Source organism: Anastrepha ludens, chromosome 6, assembly GCF_028408465.1.
Source record: "Anastrepha ludens isolate Willacy chromosome 6, idAnaLude1.1, whole genome shotgun sequence".
Taxonomy (NCBI): domain Eukaryota; kingdom Metazoa; phylum Arthropoda; class Insecta; order Diptera; family Tephritidae; genus Anastrepha; species Anastrepha ludens.
In genome coordinates, this window is record NC_071502.1 from 9,478,924 (window position 1) to 9,500,001 (window position 21,078).

Sequence of the window (21,078 nt, forward strand, 5' to 3'; positions counted from 1 at the left end):
CCAAGTGCTGCCGGCAAGCTATTTGAGGGCCTTGTTGCGATTTTGGACTTTAGTGGCAATTGCGGTTGTGTGTGCAGAAAAGGAGAGCAAACTGTCGAAGGTTACACACAAAACTTTTTAGTGTATTACAGTCAGAATTTGTTTGTCATCGACTTTTACCTTGAGTTGCAGTTTGACCTCCTTTGTCCAGGTGGTAAAGAGAGTCGCCGTGGACTTAGTGGGGGAAAGTTGGAAATTCCTCGCAGTGAAAAAGCGAGAAAGGTCGATGAGGAAGATGTTCACTTTGGCGCACAGACCATCAATGTCATTGCCCGACGCCATTATCGTGCAGTCGTCAGCGTGAAATAGTTCAAAAAGGGAAGAAACGACTTGAAGCGACGAAATCCCCGACGAAGTGCCAATCAAATGGCGAAAGAACTGAAAATATCTGACCGTAGCATCCGCCGCATACTGAAAAATGATCTCAAAGTCAAGCCTTACAGGATCCAAAAGGCGCATGATCTCACACCAAAACAACAACAAGTCAGACTTGAGCGAAAGAGTTGCTTCGCTTGACCGAAAGCGTTTAATTTCCAAACATTGTGTTTTCTGATGAGAATTTTTTTTCGAATAGAGCTATACGTAAACTCCCAAAACGATAGGGTTTATTCGACCGACCGTTCATATGAGATTTTGAGTCATCCATTGGCCACCAGGAGGCAGCACCCCGCACAGGTAATGGTTTGGGCCGCTGTAACCGCAGATGGGCGCTTTCCAATCGTTTTCATGGAGCCTGACGTCAAGTATTCTGGAGGTTACTTTGAAGCAGTGGACAGACAAACATTTCCGTCGGCAGACCATGGACGTTTTGACAGGACTCGGCACCGCCACATAAATCTCGAGTGAACCAAGAATAGCTAAAAGCAACCTTCTGTACTTCATAACGTCCACACAATGGCTCTCAAATTCACCAGACGCGAATTCGATGGCTTATTCTCTTTGGGCCATTTTGGAGAGCAAGGTCCGAAGTAAAGGATTCACCAGTCTCGAGGCGCTAAAAAAAGCCAATGTCCGCGAGTGGGCCAAAATATTATACCTGCAAGTCACATTCGGGCAGCTTGCGATTCGTTTCTGGACCGTCTCAAGGCCATAGCCGAGGCAAAAGTTGGTTATACCGAGCAAAAGTAAACTGATTCTTAATTTTTTTCCAAACTAAGTTTATGGCCTTTTTAATTGGTTACACTTCGAGTGCCGGACCCCATATACATGAGGAAAACTGTTTTATGGTTTATCTGTAGTTCATAGGCGATGCTACGACCACTAACATGCCGGTCAACTTCGATTATTTCTATGGTTTTATCGATATTTCCTTTAACATCAAAAATGCCTGAATAGACTCCACGAAGCCAAAATTGCACGTAATCGGCTGTTACACTATCATTCACAATTTTAGTGGCCTGACTTGCATTTTTGTCCTTATCAAAGAAAAACTGTAAAATGCACCGAATTGTTTCTTTGTTGGCTTCCCTGTAACTCACAATTGAATGGAACGAGCAAAAAACAGTTAAATAATATTTTAGTGTGAAATGTCACCATGACAACGAGATTTACGAGATATCGATCACTACAGCTATCTACCGAGAAAATCATGGATTTCTTTTTCCCTAAACTATTACATAAACTATACTTAGGTTAGGTTAGGTTGAAGCGGTTGTCCTGTGGGACACACTTAGGCTCATAGTCCATTGTGATGCTACGTAGGGTGCTTGTCCCTATCTCTGCTAAAACCAGTCTGCTCTTTTCAAAAATTGTAGAAAATCTCTGATTTCTGCAAAACTGAGATCTTCTAACTCATTAAAGAATTGCTTGCCTAGAATAGTAAACCTACGTCTGGATAGAGTAGGTGCGAGATTGTCTCTTTCTCTTCCTCACGTAGACGTGACTTCTACAGAAGTCATGTGCTTGCACACCCATCCTTTGGGCGTGTCTACCTATTAGGCGGTGCCCCGTTATGACTGAGATCAATGTGCTAAGACTGTGTTTATTTTGGCTTAGCAGAGATGCTGTGCGCTTAGCATTGAGAGTCGGCCACAGTTGACGGGCGATTTTGAAGGTGGCTTCATTACGCCGTCTTTCGTTTGCTTTCCTTACGATTTCTTCAAGGATGATTAACTTTGTAAGGGTATCCCTATGTCATTGTCTATGCACTCATCAGACAATTTAGTGCCTAGTCTCGCTAGTTCATCGGCTCTACAGTTACCCTCAATGTCGCGATGGCCAGGAACCCATGTTACCTTTAGGTGAAATGACTCAACCATCTCGTTAAGAGATGTGCGGCATTTCATGGCTAACTAAAAAACTGAACTTACTTTTATATAAACTATACTTACCTTTGTTGTTTTATCGGCAGCAGATTACGTAATAAACTATGCGTACTAGGGCGGGTCGATTTAAAAATCGCTCATTGCTCTGTGAAAATCGTATTATAGGGATCAAAATAAGAAACTTTGCCGAAGGAACCATACCTCTGAAACGAATTCTGATGTCCCCCAATTTAAAAATATCACCATTTTTGGCCTTTACATAAAAAAATCAGCTAAATGGCTATATTTTTTCTTTATTTTTATTTATTTATAATAATATTTATTATTTATTTATAATAATATCTATTTTTTCTCTTCAGAAATTTATTTAGTCAGAACATATGTAAAGGAAAAAATTAATTTAAGTGAGTTATAAAAAAGAAACTAAAAAGTTCGACCCAAAATGGGGGACATCAGAATTCGTTTTAGAGGTATGGTTCTCTCGGCAAAGTTTCTTATTTTGATCCCTAGAATATGATTTTCACAGAGCAATGGGCGATTTTTTTGCCTCCCCACAAATCGACCCGGCCTAATGCGTAGCCATAGCACTCTTGTCTGCTCTATGTGTTCTATATTTTAGTTCCAAATAATAGAAATTCACTTAGTGTGTTTTTTTTGGCTTTTAAAAGCCCTTGCGGGCTCCACTAATAGCTGTCATTTATTTATGTATGTACTTAGTTTTCTTTCTTACACATATTCAGTATTTTATATATAGGTATGTATATATAATATTTAAATTTTTCGAAAATGTTTTTTATTTTTAGTTTTTTAAATATTTTTAATTTTTAATGGGAAGTATAGAACAAACGTTTTTTCAAATGAAAACAATTCTCATATAATCGCTCAGCAAATGCGGTTTTCTCATTCATTTGCTTTACTCAAACGGTGACTTTGGCTTTCGAGTGTACTCGTATATTGAATTACACTAATAAGTACAACAATAGTTTGGTTGGTTTTTGGTTTATGAATGACAAAACATGGAAAGGTGTATAGTTTTTTTTTTTGGTTTTTGTTTTGTGTTTGTTTTGTGTTTTTGGTTTTTGAATACTAATACAACGATTTCAAAATACACACTTAGGATATGGAAATGACATTGGGCTTATTGAAATAATGTAAATTCATGTTGAAATATTTTTGTTTTTGTATGTTGGTTTAAATTATGCAGTTTTTTGCACCCACTTTAATTGAATTCGTTTTACTTAATCATTTATGTTAATACATTTAGATTTAAATGATTGACTCTTTAAGGGAATTGCATTGAATCACTTTCAATACTTCTTTTCCGCAAATTTTTTTTTTAGTTTTGAAATTTTTGGTATTGGAATGGCTGGTTTTTGCCCACTTATTTTACATACATATTTATCTTTGGTACAAGTTGCTTAAATGCACTTAAAAATAGGTTTTTGTTTTTTAATTAGTTTTCATTTAATTTGTATTGACTTATGAATTATGCCTCAGCCAGTACAATTTGGGGTTTTCTGTGTTGTCATCGAATTAATGGTACGTATTTAATGATTTTCTTACAACATTTTTTTGTTACAACATTTTGCACTACTTTACATTTAAATTTTGAATCACATTAATTATATGCAGAACTTTTTTAATATCATTTTTTTTCAGAGCGGGTAAAATAAATGGTTTGGATTTTTTTTTGTTTTGCATTGTAATGCGCACAATTAAAAATATGCCTGGGTATGTTTGCAATATATACAAGACATATACTGTGCATATACAGTGCATATACATACATATACGACTAATCTGCGTGGGTATAAGTATGCGCATAGTGGTGTAGTTAATACAGTTATACAATTTCTTAATACATGCATAATTCATTGAGTATATGTGTGCTAATACCGTTAAATAAATATTTCCCACTTGTCTGCGCTCAAGCGCACTTCCCTTTCAACTAATTTCATTCATCATTTTTAATACTTTCTCATTGAGTAAATTATTTGCTTCCTTTTTAATTTTATTTTTCATTTTATTGGCTTTTAAAAAACACGGCCATTTTTTATATTTGCTTAAAATTTAAACTTAATTTTGTTTGATATGTTGTTTGATCTTAAATATTTCAGTGTTTTTGTTTTTATACAATATATATTTTTCCACAAAATCGTAGTTCTATATGATTGTTATTTCATTGCCTCTGTTTACACGTCGCCTATGCACTCATTCTGTCGGCCTTCACATATTATATTAACATATGTCTTTGTGTTTGTGTAACTGTGTTATGTATACGAGTGTAGCTCCTTCCTTCCCTTTTGCCTCTTCCTTCCTTTTTCTTCTGCTATTTCGTCTTGCCGCCGCTCTTCGGTCCTGTTTCGTTTTTGTCTGCTTTTTTCAGTTTCCTCATTACATGCGTCGCTGGCTGAAAGCGGATAGCAAGCGTGATTCGCGTACTTCCTGCAAAGTAACGAAAGTCGTAAGTAAAAAAAAAAATATCTTGTAATTTATTTGAATTTATTCGCTGCTTTCATCAAGCGAAGTGAAGAAAAGTTTCGTAATTTCTTCTCTTTTTCTCTTCTTTCATTTAAAGTTGCCATTCATGGGTAGCTGCCGCGTCACGCCAATCAGTTTGAGTGCATTGAAGCATGATTTTAATAGCGGAAATGAAAGCATCATTGAATTTGTGTTGGCTTACGCCAGATATTCCGGCGATTTTTTTTAATATCGGGACACAGTGGCAAAGGATAATTTGTGTAAGGAGAAAAATTCAAAGCTTACATTGATAAAATATCCTAAAAGAAGGTGAATTTGAGTTTCGAGTGCTTGCATAGAGAGCACTTCTGCGAAAAAATTTAAAAATTAAAAAAAATTAATATTCAAAATTAAAAAAAAAATTACCATTATCATTTTAATGATATTCACTAGAGCGTTTACCACAAGATAAAATGCTTTTTCTTAAAGGGCAGCATTTTGCTATGTAGGGTATTGGAGAAATAAATTTCCATTGGCTTTAAATTAAGCAAAGACTTAACGTAATTTATTTAACTTTACGTAACTTAACTTAAGAAATTAGCAAATGCCAATCAACACTTCAACGTTTAAAACTCAGCAAAAACTTAACTGTAATCAACTTAATTTATTTAACTTTACGTAACTTAACTTAAGAAATTTGGAAATATCACTTAACGTTGCAAAGCTAAAAACTCAGTAAGGACTTAACTCCATTCAACATATTTATTTAACTGCACTTAACTTGACTTAACTTAGCTTAAAATAACTTAACTTAACTTAGCTCGACTTAACTTAACTTAACTCAACTTAAGAAACTGGCAAGTGCCACTTAACACTTCAGTGTTTAAAACTCGGCAAACGTTTAACTCTAATCAACTTAATTTATTTAATTTGACGTAACTTAACTTAAGAAGTTTGGAAATATCACTTAACATTTCAAAGTTTAAAACTCAGCAAAAAATTAATTCTAATCAACTTAATTTATTTAACTTTACGTAACTTAAATTCAGAAATTTGTAAATATTATATCACTTAACATTTCAAAGTTTAAAACTCACTAAAGACTTAATTCTTCTTCTTCTTAATTGGTGCGATAACCGCTTACGCGATTTTGGCCGAGTTTAACAAAGCGCGCCAGTCGTTTCTTTCTCGTGCTAACCGGCGCCAATTGGACACACCAAGTGAAGCCAAGTCCTTCTCCACCTGATCTTTCCAACGCAGAGGAGGCCTTCCTTTTCCTCTGCTACCACCAGCTGGTACCGCATCGAGTACTTTCAAAGCCGGAGCGTTTGTATCCATTCGGACGACATGACCCAGCCAACGTAGCCGCTGGATCTTTATTCGCTGCACTATGTCTATGTCGTCGTAAAGCTAATATAGCTCATCGTTCCATCGTCCGCGATATTCGCCGTTGCCAACGTGCAAAGGTCCAAAAATCTTACGCAGAATCTTAAGACTTAACTTTAATCAATTTATTTATTTAACTGAACTTAACTCAACTTAAAAAATTGGCAAGAGCCACTCAATACTTCAATGTTTAAATCTCAGCAAAAACTTAACTCTAATCAACTTAATTTATTTAACTTTACGTACCTTAACTTAACTTAACTTCACTTCACTTAACATAAGAAACTGGCAAGTACCACTCAACACTTGTGTTTAAAACTCAGTAAAGACTTAACTCTAATCAACTTCATTTATCTAACTTTAAGTAACTTAACTTAACTTAACTTAAATTAACTTAACTTAACTTAACATAAGAAACTGGCAAGTACCACTCAACACTTGTGTTTAAAACTCAGTAAAGACTTAACTCTAATCAACTTCATTTATTTAACTTAAGGTAACTTAACTTACGAAATTTGGAAATATCACTCAACACGTCAATGTTTTGTTTATGCATCTTCTATGAGATCTGTTTAACAATTCGCTACCTATAATGTCATATATTTATTTCAAAAATAATTTCTACATACATTTACTTTTGAGAGTTATAAAACTTAAGAATCTAAAATCTATAGATTATTAAGATTTTTAAGTTAATCCCTAGCACCGTCTTCCTTATAACAGGTTGGACAAATTATTAAGTTAAGTTACGTAAATTAAGCCTACACTAATTGGATTCTTAGAAACGAAATTCAGTTGGTCCTATAGTGAAAATAATTGCGCAAAAAATCAGTCAAGTCAACTCAATTGGCATTAAATAGCTGGAAGTGCTTTGATATTGTGTGTGTGAAAATGGAAATAGCGAGAAATTAAGAAACATTTATAAATGTACTGAACATCAGTTCTTTCCTTCCACTAGTTTTCTCTATTTTATTTTCGTGACAATTTGCTTTCCCATTGACTTATTTTCATTGAACAATCTTCACAACGTTGCATGGCATTTCTTGCTCAATTTAGGCGCTATTAGGCATTTCTTCCATAATTTATTAATTCGCTTTTTGCATATTAAAGAAAGCTCAATTAAAGACTTAATTGACAAAATTTCTTAATTGCGCAATTAGGGTGCAAGTCTGAACATAACCTTAGATTAAGCAAATTTCAGTAGGTTGACTTTCGAAAACTGAACGATGCTGAACGAAGCACGTTTATTGCATAAACTCATTAGACACAAAAGTGTACATTTTTGGCTGAAATAGAATACGCAACTCACCACTCTGTATGAGCGAACGGACGAAATCTGGTGTGTTCTCGCGTGTAAAGGAGTGTTTGAAAAATAAACAGCCTTGTAAATGATTTGTATACGGGCGCTTGCTGCCGTGCTAATCATAAATATGCTTTGAGTGTCAGTATTGAAGTACAATCCGGGGTCAGACAGGGTTGTATGCTTTCGTTGCTGTTATTCAGTTTAGTTTTGGACCAAATTATACGGCAAGGTTGCGCGGAGAATAGAGGCATAGCATGAGGTCTGAACGGACATCTAGAGGACCTGGACAACACAGATGGTATGTGGCTGATGGCGCACAAACACTCGCATACCCTATGATCAGAAAGTACCGGGAATGTTTAAATAAAACAGAATATAGTTAAATTTCAGACAAATTTATTCTGTTTCCTTTAAAATATGACCCGTCTAAAGCAACACACGTGTGCCAACGTTTAACCCAGTCCTCCATGCACCCCTGGTAGGCCGACGAAGGGATGGCCTTCAGCTTCTTTGTCGCATTCTCTTTGAGCTGCTCTATTGACTGAAATCTCGTTCCACGAAGTGGTAACTTCAACCATTCTCTTTGATCTCCTCCATTGACTGAAATCTCCTCCCACGAAGTGGTAACTTCAACTTGGGAAACAAGAAGAAGTCGCACGGGGCCATATCAGGTGAATACGGTGCTTGCACGATGGTATTTACTTGGTGTTTGGTCAAATAATCCAGCACAATTTTAAAATTCAAGAATGGTTTGCCCACATTTTCGGCCGGCCAGGCGATGGCGCTAAAAAGTGACAGATGTGTGTTTATGTCCTACCAACATAAGAAAAAAATATGGACCGGTTCCCACGTGCGCGGTTCGTTTAAATTAAACATTCTCGGTCCTTTTTGATCATTGGGTATATCCTCATAGTTTCAGGCGGTCAGCGCTTTTGCAGCTCAAACAGAGCTAAAAAGGAACATTACCAAAACAAAACTTATATGCATTAACACGGCTATTTAGATCGCCGGACCTCCTTAAAAGTAGCAAATGAATTTTGTTGGGTATAGTCTGGAGATCGGTGTACACATCCAGACGCACGAAGTTGCGGATTTTCGATGCCAACGTAAAATGGGTGGTGCTATATGGCTGTGGGACATGGAACCTGAACATATGCGACTTGTAATCGCTGTCTACACAAAATCTTGCGGATATTCTAAAACCAGAAGTAACACTGACCTATGGTCTATTACTAAACAAATACCAATCGTCCCCGATGTACGTTGTCCCAAATTGAAGTGGATCGGCCACATAGGGTTGCGTTGGATTGGAATCCGCAAGGCAGTTGCAGATGTGAGAGATCTGGAGGCGAAATGTGGATACAGAAGCACAGAAAGTACGCTATTTGTGGAAACAAATAAAATTAATAGCTTCAACTAAATCAAATTATAATCTGATTGTTGAGGCCCCATGTTACGCCTAGGAACTACTGGAAAATATATGTACTATATAGGTATGTAGTAACGGATGGAACTAATTCTTCGAACTTAAAATACTGCTATTTGAATAGAAAACCACAGACTGTCAAACACTTTTCTAAATTTTTCATAAGTAAACTTTCATACAAATTGATGGCCCACTGTAGATCTTCGATTTCCCTTCAATCGCTTGCCGCGCCCATCAGTTATTGTTGTTAGTATTATTCTATCCGGCGGGCAGGCACTTAAGCACTTAAGTATTGTCGCTTGTTGCCATCTCAGTTTTACTGCAAGTTATGCGCTTAAGCATTTTTGCTCCTCATTTCAGCCCCATCAAGATTTCACTTAAGTACCCCATTAATTCAATACCTGCGCTACTTATGCACTTGCTCTTCCTATTGAGTGCCGGCTATGCTTATACCTACATATATTCATACAGGTATGTTTGTAAGCTGTACTTAAAATAAGTACCATATTATTGATGTGTATGCAACGGGTGTTCTCCTTAAGAGTTATAACACTTTTTTCAAAGAAAAAAAAAATTATAAAAATTTAATTGGCCAATTTTTTTAGTGGCCTTATTTGATGGCATAACATTTGGGTTTGGGTGATGCGTATATTGCAGTCGCCTGATTAACACCAAAAATAATCGGACTTTTTTCCACTATTTTTCTTGAATCTATAACTAAGTTTATCTCGTTTGCAATGCGCCGAATATCGGCTCTCTAATAGCAAACTTTTCAGCGGCCGCCGTAGCCGAATGGGTTGGTGCGTGATTACCATTCGGAATTCACAGAGAGGTCGTTGGTTCGAATATCGGTGAAAGCAAAATTAATAAAAAACATTTTTCTAATAGCGGTCGCCCCTCGGCAGGCAATGGCAAGCCTCCGAGTGTATTTCTGCCATGAAGAAGCTCCTCATAAAAATATCTGCCGTTCGTAGTCGGCTTGAAACTGTAGGTCCCTCCATTTGTGGAATAACATCAAGACGCACACCACAAATAGGAGGAGGAGCTCGGCCAAACACCTAACAGAAGTGTACGCGCCAATTATTTATTTATTTTATTAATAGCAAACTTTTCAGCAATGCCGTAGAGCCTTTGGTAAAACCTGCGGTCTGAAGCCTGCTGTGTCCCGTGCATATACACAGTACTTATCAGACCAATAATCACTTATGCCTCTGTAGTTTAATGGCGACGGACTATAGTTAAGTCCACACCTCGGGAACTATGCAAAGAAGTGTCCCATGAGTACAACTTCCGGCGATGCCCTAAATGCTATACTTGATTTGCTCGCATTGGATGTTAAGGTACAACAGGAAGCAACAAAAGAAATGTGTAGACTCTATAAATACGGTTTCTAGCACGAAGACGGCACTTCGGGACGCAGAGAAATTGTTAAGATGCCATCGGAACAGTATCTACTGGACGATCTTATGTCCATACTTTCATTTGGAAGGAGATTTGATATCGTTGCGTGAGAAATGGAGTAATCCAGAGTGCATTCAAAGAAATTTGACGGATTTTATCTTTACCGATGGGTCCAAGAACGAAATAAGTTCTCGAGCCAGAAGGATGGTACTTAAACAATAGTAATAAGTATCATTACGCTATGGGCAGAATGGCAACTGTTTTCCAAACGGAAATTTTTTGCCAATCTGAAAGTAGCAGAATGGATAATTTAAAGGAGATGTAGCGGGAAAGAGATTGGAGTCTTTAGAGACAGCCAGGCTGCATTAAAGGCTATCTCTCTCTTAGCTTTTTGGTCTGTGGTGGACCATAGCTTCATTAACAATCCTCCTCCTATTCAGTCACTCTTTTGCCTTATTTCTCCAATTACGAACGTTCATAGCTTTTAAGTCTGCTTCGACGTCATCAAGCCATCACCTTCGTGGTCGGCCTCTCTTTCTTCCTCCAATTGGACGCAAAGTAAACACCTTTTTTTGCACTAAAGGCTCTGAAGAATACAAAGCAAATCTCAAAGATTGTTCAAGAATGTAAGAAGAAGCTTAATTCTGTTGCAAGATGGAATAAGCTTGTACTTATATGAGTTCCAGGACACTGCGGTGTTCAAGGAAATGAAATTGCCGATGAATTGGCCAACTGCGGATCAGCGGTTACCCCACAGCCAACAGAGCCAGTAATCCGAATCAGTTCTACAGGTATCATGAATTGGATCAGCGATTATGTATGCAATTGACATAAAGAGCGATGGTCCAGTTTAGAACGCTGCAGAACTGCAAAGAGTCTTGTGACAATCCCGAACAGAAAACTGTCGAATTTTCTTCTAAAACATGGTAGAAAAGACGTCCGGTTGATGGACGGTATTAATACAGGACACAAAACAATGTGGTCTGCATGCGAACACTATTGAAATCATTGAGGACCCGATTTGCCTGTCTTGCTTCGAGGGGGCGGATAGCATTGATCATTTTCTCTTTGAACGTCCTGCCTTTGCTAGAGTAAGGCCACGAATTTTTGGTTTTTGGTTCGTTCTCTCAAACTGGAGGATATTTTCAGATTTGCCCAAGAATCAGCAAAATTCTCACAGAACTAGCTATATCTGTCTTGATCTCTATTCTATCCTATCTCTTTCTCTCTGTCACTTCTCTCCTTTATATCAAAAAAACACCCATTATAAGATACGTGTATACACACCTCATCTTCTGTTGGCATAATGTCGATGCACATGAAAGGATCCCGGAAGTAGGCGCACAATTTGCGTGGACGTATGCGATGGTGAGTGCGCTGTAGTTGACAGCACAGGCCCCTGTGAGAAAATGGTGAGATAAAAATAGATAAAACGGCAATGTTATTTTTATTAAATTATAATGAAGAGTAAGTAGGAAATGTTTTAAAAATCTCATGTAAAGGCGTAATGGATTTCCTTAAATGAAATACGTAAATTGATGCAATTATATTTAATTTTAATATTAACACTGGTCTACAAATTTTAATTTTTTTCTGCGCACTGGTTGCCGCTAGCTAAATTCGTATGAGGATCGCGTGTTGATGCCAAAAATCGAGTTAATTTTTTTTGTTTTTGATTTACCGTTATTAAAAAAATGGAATAAATGACGAACCAATTCGATAATTTGAATAGGAATTAAAGCAAATAAAAGATAAAAAAATTCTTCTTAAACAATGTGGACTTTTTGAAAGGCCTTACAGTTTCTAAGAAATTCAGATTTGTAATCAGATCAGATTTTATTTTTTTATGAAAAATTACAAACAATCGAACTTTAACAGAAAAAAATTGCGAAAATATTGGGTTGGCGAATAAGTTCATAGCGCTTTTATATTTTCTTCTATTTTACAATGATTGTTTGCTGTTTGGCAAAGGGTAAGTATTCATTCAACAGAACCCTTTCTGCTCCACAAAACTATGCCAATTTTATTTTTTTTATTAGTTTTGAGGCTGAGAAATGGAATACCCAGTAGGCAAAAATCAACTTTTCCGGCTCTTCTTCGCTTTTCATAGAGGTCAAAGTGTTGTTGAAGCAGCCCAGGACATTTGCGACGTGTATGGAGAAGGTCTCATAGTCGAGTCTGCAGTACGGAAATAGTTTGCAAAGTTCAAAAATGACGATTTGGGCGACATGTCCCGCAGTGGAAGGCCTTCTGAATTCGATGAAGAACGTCTCAAATCACTTTTGAAGGAGAACAGTGGTCAAGCCAGTCGTGAATTGGCGGAAAAATGAGCTGGGATCATAAAACGATTCTCGGTCACCTTCATTCAATGGGATTTACGGAAAAATTGGAAGCCTGGTTGCCTCACGAGCTCAACGAAAAAATCTAAGAAAGCCGCCTTCAAATTATTTTTAAGCATCTCGCCCGCCATCGGGCAACACCCGGACATAAACAGCGTTTTTTGTATCGAATCGCCGCGGGCAACAAGAAGCTATACATTGCCCAGCTACACTGCGTGGATGAGGCTACTTGACTGAAAAGACCTGATCGACGTGGTCAAAACATACTCCTTCACGAGAACACGACAACGCCAGGTCCCATGTTGCACATGTCGTCAAAGCAGCATACCAAGAGCTCGAATGGGAGGTCTTTCAGCATCAGCCGTATTCTTCGGACCTCTCACCGAGCGATTACCATATTTTCCGCTCCCTGTCAAACCATATGAAGGGCGTTACATTCGATACAAAGAGGTCCTTAAAAACTGGCTCAACAACTTTTTTGACACTAGACCAGAGGATTTTTGACGGAACGGCATCAACAAATTGGTCAAGAAATGGGAAGAGGTTGTAAACAGCAACGGAGAATATCTAATTGATTAACTTACGAGTATTGATATAATATATTACATAATTGTTTTTTGTTTAAATAAAAGTCTTCGGTAAAACGCTACGAACTTATTCCCCAACAGAATAACAATTTCTATTTTATTTTTGTATTAAAAATATTTAAATGAAAATGTAAAAATTTTACTTTTTTTTGTTAAAATAATTAAGGAAATTTAAACGAAAATGTGAAGCCAAAGAGCAGGTGAACCCGACAGAAAATGTAAAACTTATGGGAAATTAAATACAAGCGACCTATGTCTAGAAAAGTTTCTTTGGAAAAAATGAGACTCATTTTCGACCCAAAATTTGTCTAAAAAACACTTTAAGACTAAGATTTTATACACTGGACTTTTTTAAGAAAATATTTTTATGTTTACTAGTGTAATCAATACAATAACTAAAATAAAATTCCTTAATACAGAAGTCAATTCTTAAATTAGAGTTAGAAATATGCAGACTAAGAGTTTATAAGTATTCCTCTCTGACTACGCATTTAGATTTCTCTTGCTTGAGAAGGTGAACAAACTCTAAAAAATCTATCTACAAAAGTTGTTTGCGGTAACCCACGTAGCGTTGACTCTCTCCCTTATAAGCTCAATTTTGCAAAGTTTCCAGCAATTGCAGTAGCAGTTCCATTGCATTCACCTTTCATGTGAGTAAATTAATTACGCTTTTCTTTACACTTTCAACTTGAAACTCTCATCGAGAACGAATTTGAGTTTGTAATTTTATAGTTCAAAAAGTTTCTGAAACGATGACTGAATTGAATGGAATTAAATCGTGAACATTTTAGTGCGATTATTTTTTACAACTTTCGACGTGGATTAACTCAGCAATATTGCATGGATGAACTTAATTCATTTTTTGGCGATGAAGCTCCATCAAGGACCAGAGTTTATCGATGGTATGGTGAATTCAATGGTGGTCGTAGTTCACTCCAAAACGAATTTCGTGAACCGTCCAAAATCACTTGTTGTTCCGAAAACCATTAATGCTGTGCGCGAACTGATATTGCAAGATCGTCATGTGACCTATCGTGAGATTGAGACAATCCTAGGCATTAGTGGGACCAGCATACGTTCAATATTGCATAAACATTTGACTGTCAAAAAAATTTGTTCGCGTTGGATCACACACAATTTGTCAATCGCTCAAAAAAAGGCTCGTGTCGATTGGACGAAGGAAATGCTCAAAAAATACGATCGCGGGGCTTCGAAACACGTCTATGACATCGTCGCAACCGTACCACTAGAAAAACGCAGAACAGTAAATTCTGAGTGGTACACAACCATTTGTTTGCTAGTTGTCTTCCAAGAAATTAGGAAAACCAATCGCCAAAGACGGATCACTCTTCACCAGTACAATGCGAGCTCTCACACATCGGCTCAAACAACTGCTTTTTTGAGCACCCAAAACATCGAATTAATTGGTCATCCGCCGTATAGTCTTGACTTGGCACCGAATGACTTCTTTTTATTCCCGTACGTAAAAAACAAACTGAGAGGTCAACGTTTTTCGACACCTGAAGAAGCGGTTGCGGCATTCAGAATGCATGCTTTGGAGTTACCTCATTCAGAGTGGCAAAAGTGCTTCGACAATTGGTTCAAACGCATGCAAAAGTGTATAGATCTTCATGGAGAATATTTTGAAAAACAATAAAGTGATTTTCGATGATTAAAATTTGTTTTTGTAATACCGACATATAAAAGGCACCCCTCGTAGCGTCAGCTAAGGGGTCAAATGTAAAGAATTTGGGGGAATATTAAATCTGCTTATGAAAAATTATGATTCATGAAACTAAAAGCAAAACCTGCTTAAGTGAGATAACCTATTTTGTGTTCTCTTTTATTTCACATAGTGAGTACCCTATCCGCGTTACTGCTCTCACCAGAAATAACCAACTGCTGGTGAAATAGCTGCCCACGTACTAGCGTCCACTTTTCCCCGCCAGCATTGTTTCTATTATTTATTTATTTCGTTTATACTTTCATCTATTTATTTCTTATTGATAGAATTTATTTATTATTTTTAGATGCTTGCTCATATGTTTTCCACTTACTTGGCTACATTACAGTCGCTCGACGATACACAATCCTCGCCAAATTGCTTGACATTCAACGCGAACTTCGGAGCAATTCCAATATTTGTGCCAACTTTGAGTCCAATAGCATTATTACCGACACCACCTACGCCTGCACCATCAACACCACCGCCACCAACGCCATTCAATAAATGAATTGTAGACGTGCTCGGTTGACACATCAGATTACCAACTGCACTCTTCAGACACGACATACCCAGCTCACAGTCCGTATTGCGATGGCAGAGATCGCGTTTGCGTCCATAAACGTAAATGCATTTGCCTTCTGCTTTGGCCCAAAGAGTGGAGGGGAGTGAGTGCAGAAATATAAAAATGTTGACAGAAGAAAATTAATTTTAAAATTTTATTGCTATTTGAAAAATACGCGCGGGCGCGGTGACCTTTCGCCACGGTTGTGATAACTTAACACATCGTCAGCTTGAATGACTGCTATTAGGGTGCACACATACATACGTAAGCGCGCGCACAGATGCAAATATGTGCAATTTATCATTTCATGTATGCACGTATGTACATATGTGTGCACGTATTTATATGTAGGTATATGTGTATATATTTGCACTTACCACCGTAGGTATTGACGCAGACGCCTGTGGGACAGCAATCATCATTGACTTGGCAAGCTCGGTCCACGCATGGCGTATCCTCTATTAATGGTTCCACGATGCCATATATTTCCGTCTGTTGGTGAGAAGCGGAAGTGTGTGATGTCAAAAGCGTATATATAAGTGTAATAAATATGTAAAAATAGGTAAATTAGCGTTTGTGCGTCCCTTGCGCGTGTGTAGGTGTATATAATGAAACGGTATAGTAAAATTCAATTCATCTTGCGAAACGCCACACAACCAAGCCAACCCAACCCACCTGTGACGGTATGTGCACAATTTGCGTTATTAATTGAGTTTGATGTCAGTGGCAGAGCTTAAAGCAAGCGGTAAAAATGCAGAATCATATTTTGTATAAAGAGCAAATTGAAAGAGGCAGTACCGTGAAAATGGCGTACTACGTGACGTATGAGTGATATGCAATTTCGTTGCTCTGTTGCCATCTGCTGTGGCTCATGTGGCTGCTAAAGGGCCTTTAACATTTACCGATGTTTACATGTAATTATAAGTAATTTATATGTGTACACCCTTATGCTTTTTATGCTGTTTAACAAGCAAGGAACACAGTTTTTATCCAAGGAGGGTTTGAAAAAAAAAAAAATTTACTACGCTCGCTATTAGTCGAGTTATTATGAATAGAATGGCAGTCCCTGTTGCCGAATGTGCTTGTGCGTGACCGTCATTTAACCTCAAGAAAAATTATTAAATACCAACATAATACGAGGTGTGTTCAAAAAGTATCGCGAATTTTGTGTTTTTTCAAAAATTATTTATTTACTCATTAATAACTATTTTGTCCCCTTCAAAGTAATCCCAATGAGATATTATGCACTTGTGCCAACGTTTTCTCCAATCTTCGAAGCACTTCAAAAAATCATTTTTTTATCTCGTTGAGCTCCTTCTTCAAAGTCGTCTTTATCTCGTCAATCGTAGCGTAGCGTCGTCCTCTCATGGGCCTTCTTCAGTTTCGGGAACAAGAAAAAGTCACAGGGGGCCAAATCTGAGGAATACGGAGGCTGTGGCACCATTAGTGTGTTGTTTTCGGCCAAAAAGTCGCGCACAAGCAACGATATCTGAGCAGGGGCGTTATCGTGATGCAAGAGCCCATTTTTGTTCTTCCACAAATCCGGGCGTTTTTGGCGGATGGTGGATTTCTTCGCGCAAATTGCGCATAACTTGCACGTAATATTCCTTATTGACCGTTTTACCCTGTGGCAAGAACTCATGATGCAAAACTCCCTTGCAATCGAAGAAAACGGTAAGCAAAACTTTTACATTCGACTGAACTTGGCACGCTTTTTTCGGTCTTGGTTCGTGCGGCAGCTTCCATTGAGATGATTGAGCTTTGGTTTCCTCGTCATAACCATAAACACCAGTAATGACCCTCTGGAGCAAATTTGGGTCGTCGCGGACAGAGTCCAACATCTCATTAGCAATGTTCATGCGATGCTGCTTTTGGTCGAAATTGAGCAGTTTTGGTACGAATTTCGCGGCGACCCATCTCATGCCCAAATCATTGAAAAAAATCAAATGGCACGAGCCAGTCTCAGCAACTTCTCTAACTGTGATCCGACGATTGGCCAATACCATTTTCTTCACTTCATCAATTTTTTCTGTTCTTGTCTGTTGTTGAAGTGCTCGGGCGTCCGACACGCTTTTCGTCGTTCACATCTTCTCGGCCTTCTGAGAACATTTTTTACCACCGATAAACGTTGCCTGGGTCCAAAATAGCTTCTGTGATTACACAGTCAACATTCGGAATGCATCCGCGCACTTAATTTCATCTTTCACACAAAATTTGATCCAGGGTCTTTGATCCACCTTTTTGAATAGGTAAAAATCGAAGTCGAGCCGAAACACGTGCAAGCAAAGCAGCTGTCAACAATTAACTGAACATTCAAAATGACCGAATTCGTCGGCATGAGTGTGAGACATTCGAACAAAATTCGAATGCACGTAACCTGCGAAAATGTAAATGCTACTAATATGCGTGTTAGTTTTGTGAGAAAGTTATAAATCGGACTTTGCGCGTGAAAAACCATTTGAACCAGTGTTCATATCTACACACCCTAAGAGACCAAAAATGTCACATGAATCTGTAGCCTAATATTTGGAAAAGTCGAAAATAAAGAATCAGAAGATCATTGATTTGCTTGTGCCGAAGCCGAACTTATCGTTGCGTGAAGCTGAAACAGTTTTGCAGAAGAGTGACGTTAATGTATCCAAAGATACGACGCGAAGATGTTTACGTGCAGAACATCTCAAATTGCGGAGTAGCTTGAAAAAATCCCTGCCCTCATTAGAACACCTTGAAAAAGGAATGGCAAGGGCTATGGGAAATTCCGAACGGAATTGGACAAACGTGATATGCACGGGTGAACCTTTCTGTTGAGCGAATAGTTGCATACGTCGGTCCTGGTGTTTTGCTGATAATCGATAACTTCATTGTACTGTTAAACATCTTGTTAAAGCTCATGTTTGGGGCTGCTTCTCCGATAAAGGATTTGGGCGTATTGTTAGTTTTTATCGCCAATTTGAATTCAGTTTTGACGAATAAAACTTACCAAAAAGCATCACTGCCATCAGCTGCGAAGATAATTGGAAAAACTAGGCAAGCTGGGATTTTACAGAGGACAACGACCCGAACCATCTAAGGCGAATGTGTATAACTATAGAGTGGGATTGCAATGTTGGAGTGGGCTTCACAGTCCAGTCACAGAAACTCACTAAAGACATCTAGCAGAAATCGTTCAGAATTACTTAAATACACAACCAAATGAAACATCTTTAGTTAATTTAAGTTTTATACATTTTTTTCATGAACTTTGTGTATCGTAAAAAAAAAATTGTATTATATTTTAAGCACAAACTACGCTAAAAATGTAAGCGGCATGTTAAGTAAGCTCATGGCAAACCTTGGAGGTCCAACGCAGAACGAGCGAAAACTTGGGCACGACGAACTCGATGCAATGCCGGCGGAAAACTCTGTAATCTGTGCAACGCGCTCTCAGAGTGGCTTCGTCATACAGAACAGTATCTGAAGCAGCGATTTTAGTTATCAGCGGAACCATCCCTATTGATATTTTAGCACAAGAGCGCAAACGGAGAGCGGAGGCAAAAATCACAGGAATCACAGTATCACGCTTCTCCGATATTAGAGTTCAAACGCTCACACTTTGGCTGGCAAGATGGAACTCTGAACGGTACGGTAGATGGGCAGCGAGACTAATACCCGATCTAAAAAAGTGGGTAGAAAGAAAGCACGGTGGGGTTAACTATTACCTCACACAGTTTTTGTCCGGACATGGGTCCTTCCGCAAGTATTTGTGGCGGATGGGAAAAGTAAGCCTACCAAACTGCATATATGGAGATACTGAGTATGATTGTGCGGAGCATACCTTCTTTAAATGCGAGAGGTGGAACATAGAGAGAACAGGTCTTCAACGAGCTATTGGTGTGTTTACACCTGAAGAAATTATCGAGAAAATGATGATAGACGAAGAAAAATGGAATGCCGTCGCAAGCTTCGTGGAGGATATTATCCGAAAAAAGAAGCGTGAAATGGAAAGTTATGCTGAAGAGCATTGAGCATAGGTGCGACCCTGGACACAGTGTGAGTAAGTAAGTGTCCTTCTTAGGACGCCGTCTTGGCCCTCTACCTCGAAGCAATGCGGAAGCAGTCCTGGGGTGGAGGGAAAAATCCAAGAGAAGTGGAGAAATATTTTTAGTGGAATCACCACACACGTAGTAGCGGCGGTCACTATATGGTGCAAAGGCATTTTTTAACCCAACCTCACCGCCAAAAAACAAAAAAAAAATATTGATGGAAATGTCCGCTAGTACCTTTCCAATCGGATACGCGGATGATATCGCTACAATCATCACATCACGAAACTTTAAAGAAGCTCGTAGAAAACTTAACCAAGTTATGATACGGACACAAACGTGGCAAAATTCACGTGTCGTCAAATTAGCTATAGGGAAAACGGTGCTAATACTTCTAATCAAGGAGCACATCCCATTGGGAGATAAAATGCAAACTTGCTCAAGTACGCTAACCACAAACAAAGTCCTAAAGTACCTAGGTATAAGATTGGACCCAAGATTAACTTTCTAGGCCCCAACAAAACACGCAACCGAGAAAGCTGAACAGTATCAGGGCCAGCTATTCAAGTGATAAGCCGTTCAATACCGATAGATTTATTCGGCTTGGAGAGGCAAAAGTTGTGGGCGTTAAAGAACGAGAGGATGGAAGAAAGAGTTACCAAGCCACCAACCAGTGAGCGAAATAAAGGGCGAAACGAAAAGGCTATGGGAAGTTCGCTGGAGAAACGAAGCATGCGGCAGATGGACGCTAGGCTAATAAAATAGTAGGAATTTCAGTGAACTAAATTTTTATACAACCCAAAGGCTTTCGGGGCACGGGTACCTGTTCAAATTATTCACATTATGCATGTCAGTGAGTGCGGAAGTGTTTGTCTTTTGCTCCACAGTTTTCATGCTTATTAAGCTGTAATTGAATAATTTAACAGTTAATAATTTGAAAAATTGCGTGTATGAGACAGTGACACTTTTTTAAAAATCAAGTAGCTATTTCATAAAATCATCAAATGCCCTATTTATGCGGGCTAAAGGTTGATCGCAACCAAGCTAAAATTCAATGTGCTCGGTGCAGTGAATTTTTTCATTTAAGTTGTGCGTAAATTTCTGCTGCTTATGTTGAGTTTCTAATCAGTTCCAATTAAAAATTCTTTTGCATAAATTGTGCTGCTATCCGTCGGAGGTCAATCCGCTCTCTTTCTCCGTCTGCTTGCGACGATCATAGCGTAACTCTTTGCGGACTTTTTTAGTTCCAATTTTGTACCAGCGTCAGAATCAGATAGATATGATAGAGAGGTTACTGCTTCTTCTGTTAATTTTGGTTCTCTCCAGTTAACTGTTGATGTTATTTGGCGCTATTCAGCACATCAAAAGTTCATGGCAAGTGGATGTTGATGGATTATCATCTTTTTGCTCAAAAAATGCTCTGCTCTTGCCTATCCACTTCTGATAATTTTTAATAAGTCGTTAGCTTGTGGGCAATTTATAGATGCTTGGAAAGTTACTTCTATCACACTTATATTCAAAGCTGGGAATAAAATTACATGGAACTACATACCTATTTCCAAA

The 21,078-nt window shown here is 38.2% G+C and overlaps 1 protein-coding gene across 5 annotated transcripts in view; it reads right to left on the bottom strand.

Annotated features, from left to right (window-relative positions):
* Positions 1 to 2,958: 2,958 nt before the first annotated feature.
* LOC128867547 (uncharacterized PE-PGRS family protein PE_PGRS54) overlaps positions 2,959 to 21,078 on the bottom strand; it is a 72,778-nt gene continuing 54,658 nt past the window's right edge. For 4 of the 5 annotated variants that reach the window (XM_054108881.1, XM_054108880.1, XM_054108878.1 and 1 more), the window contains 4 exons: positions 15,871 to 15,985; positions 15,263 to 15,572; positions 11,567 to 11,678; positions 2,959 to 4,748 (listed from right to left, as the gene is read on the bottom strand). In XM_054108881.1, coding sequence (XP_053964856.1) covers positions 4,698 to 4,748; positions 11,567 to 11,678; positions 15,263 to 15,572; positions 15,871 to 15,985 — 588 coding nt within the window. In that variant the 3' untranslated portion in view covers positions 2,959 to 4,697. The remainder of the gene's footprint in view (positions 4,749 to 11,566; positions 11,679 to 15,262; positions 15,573 to 15,870; positions 15,986 to 21,078) is intronic. The other variant, XM_054108882.1, reaches the window with a different exon arrangement.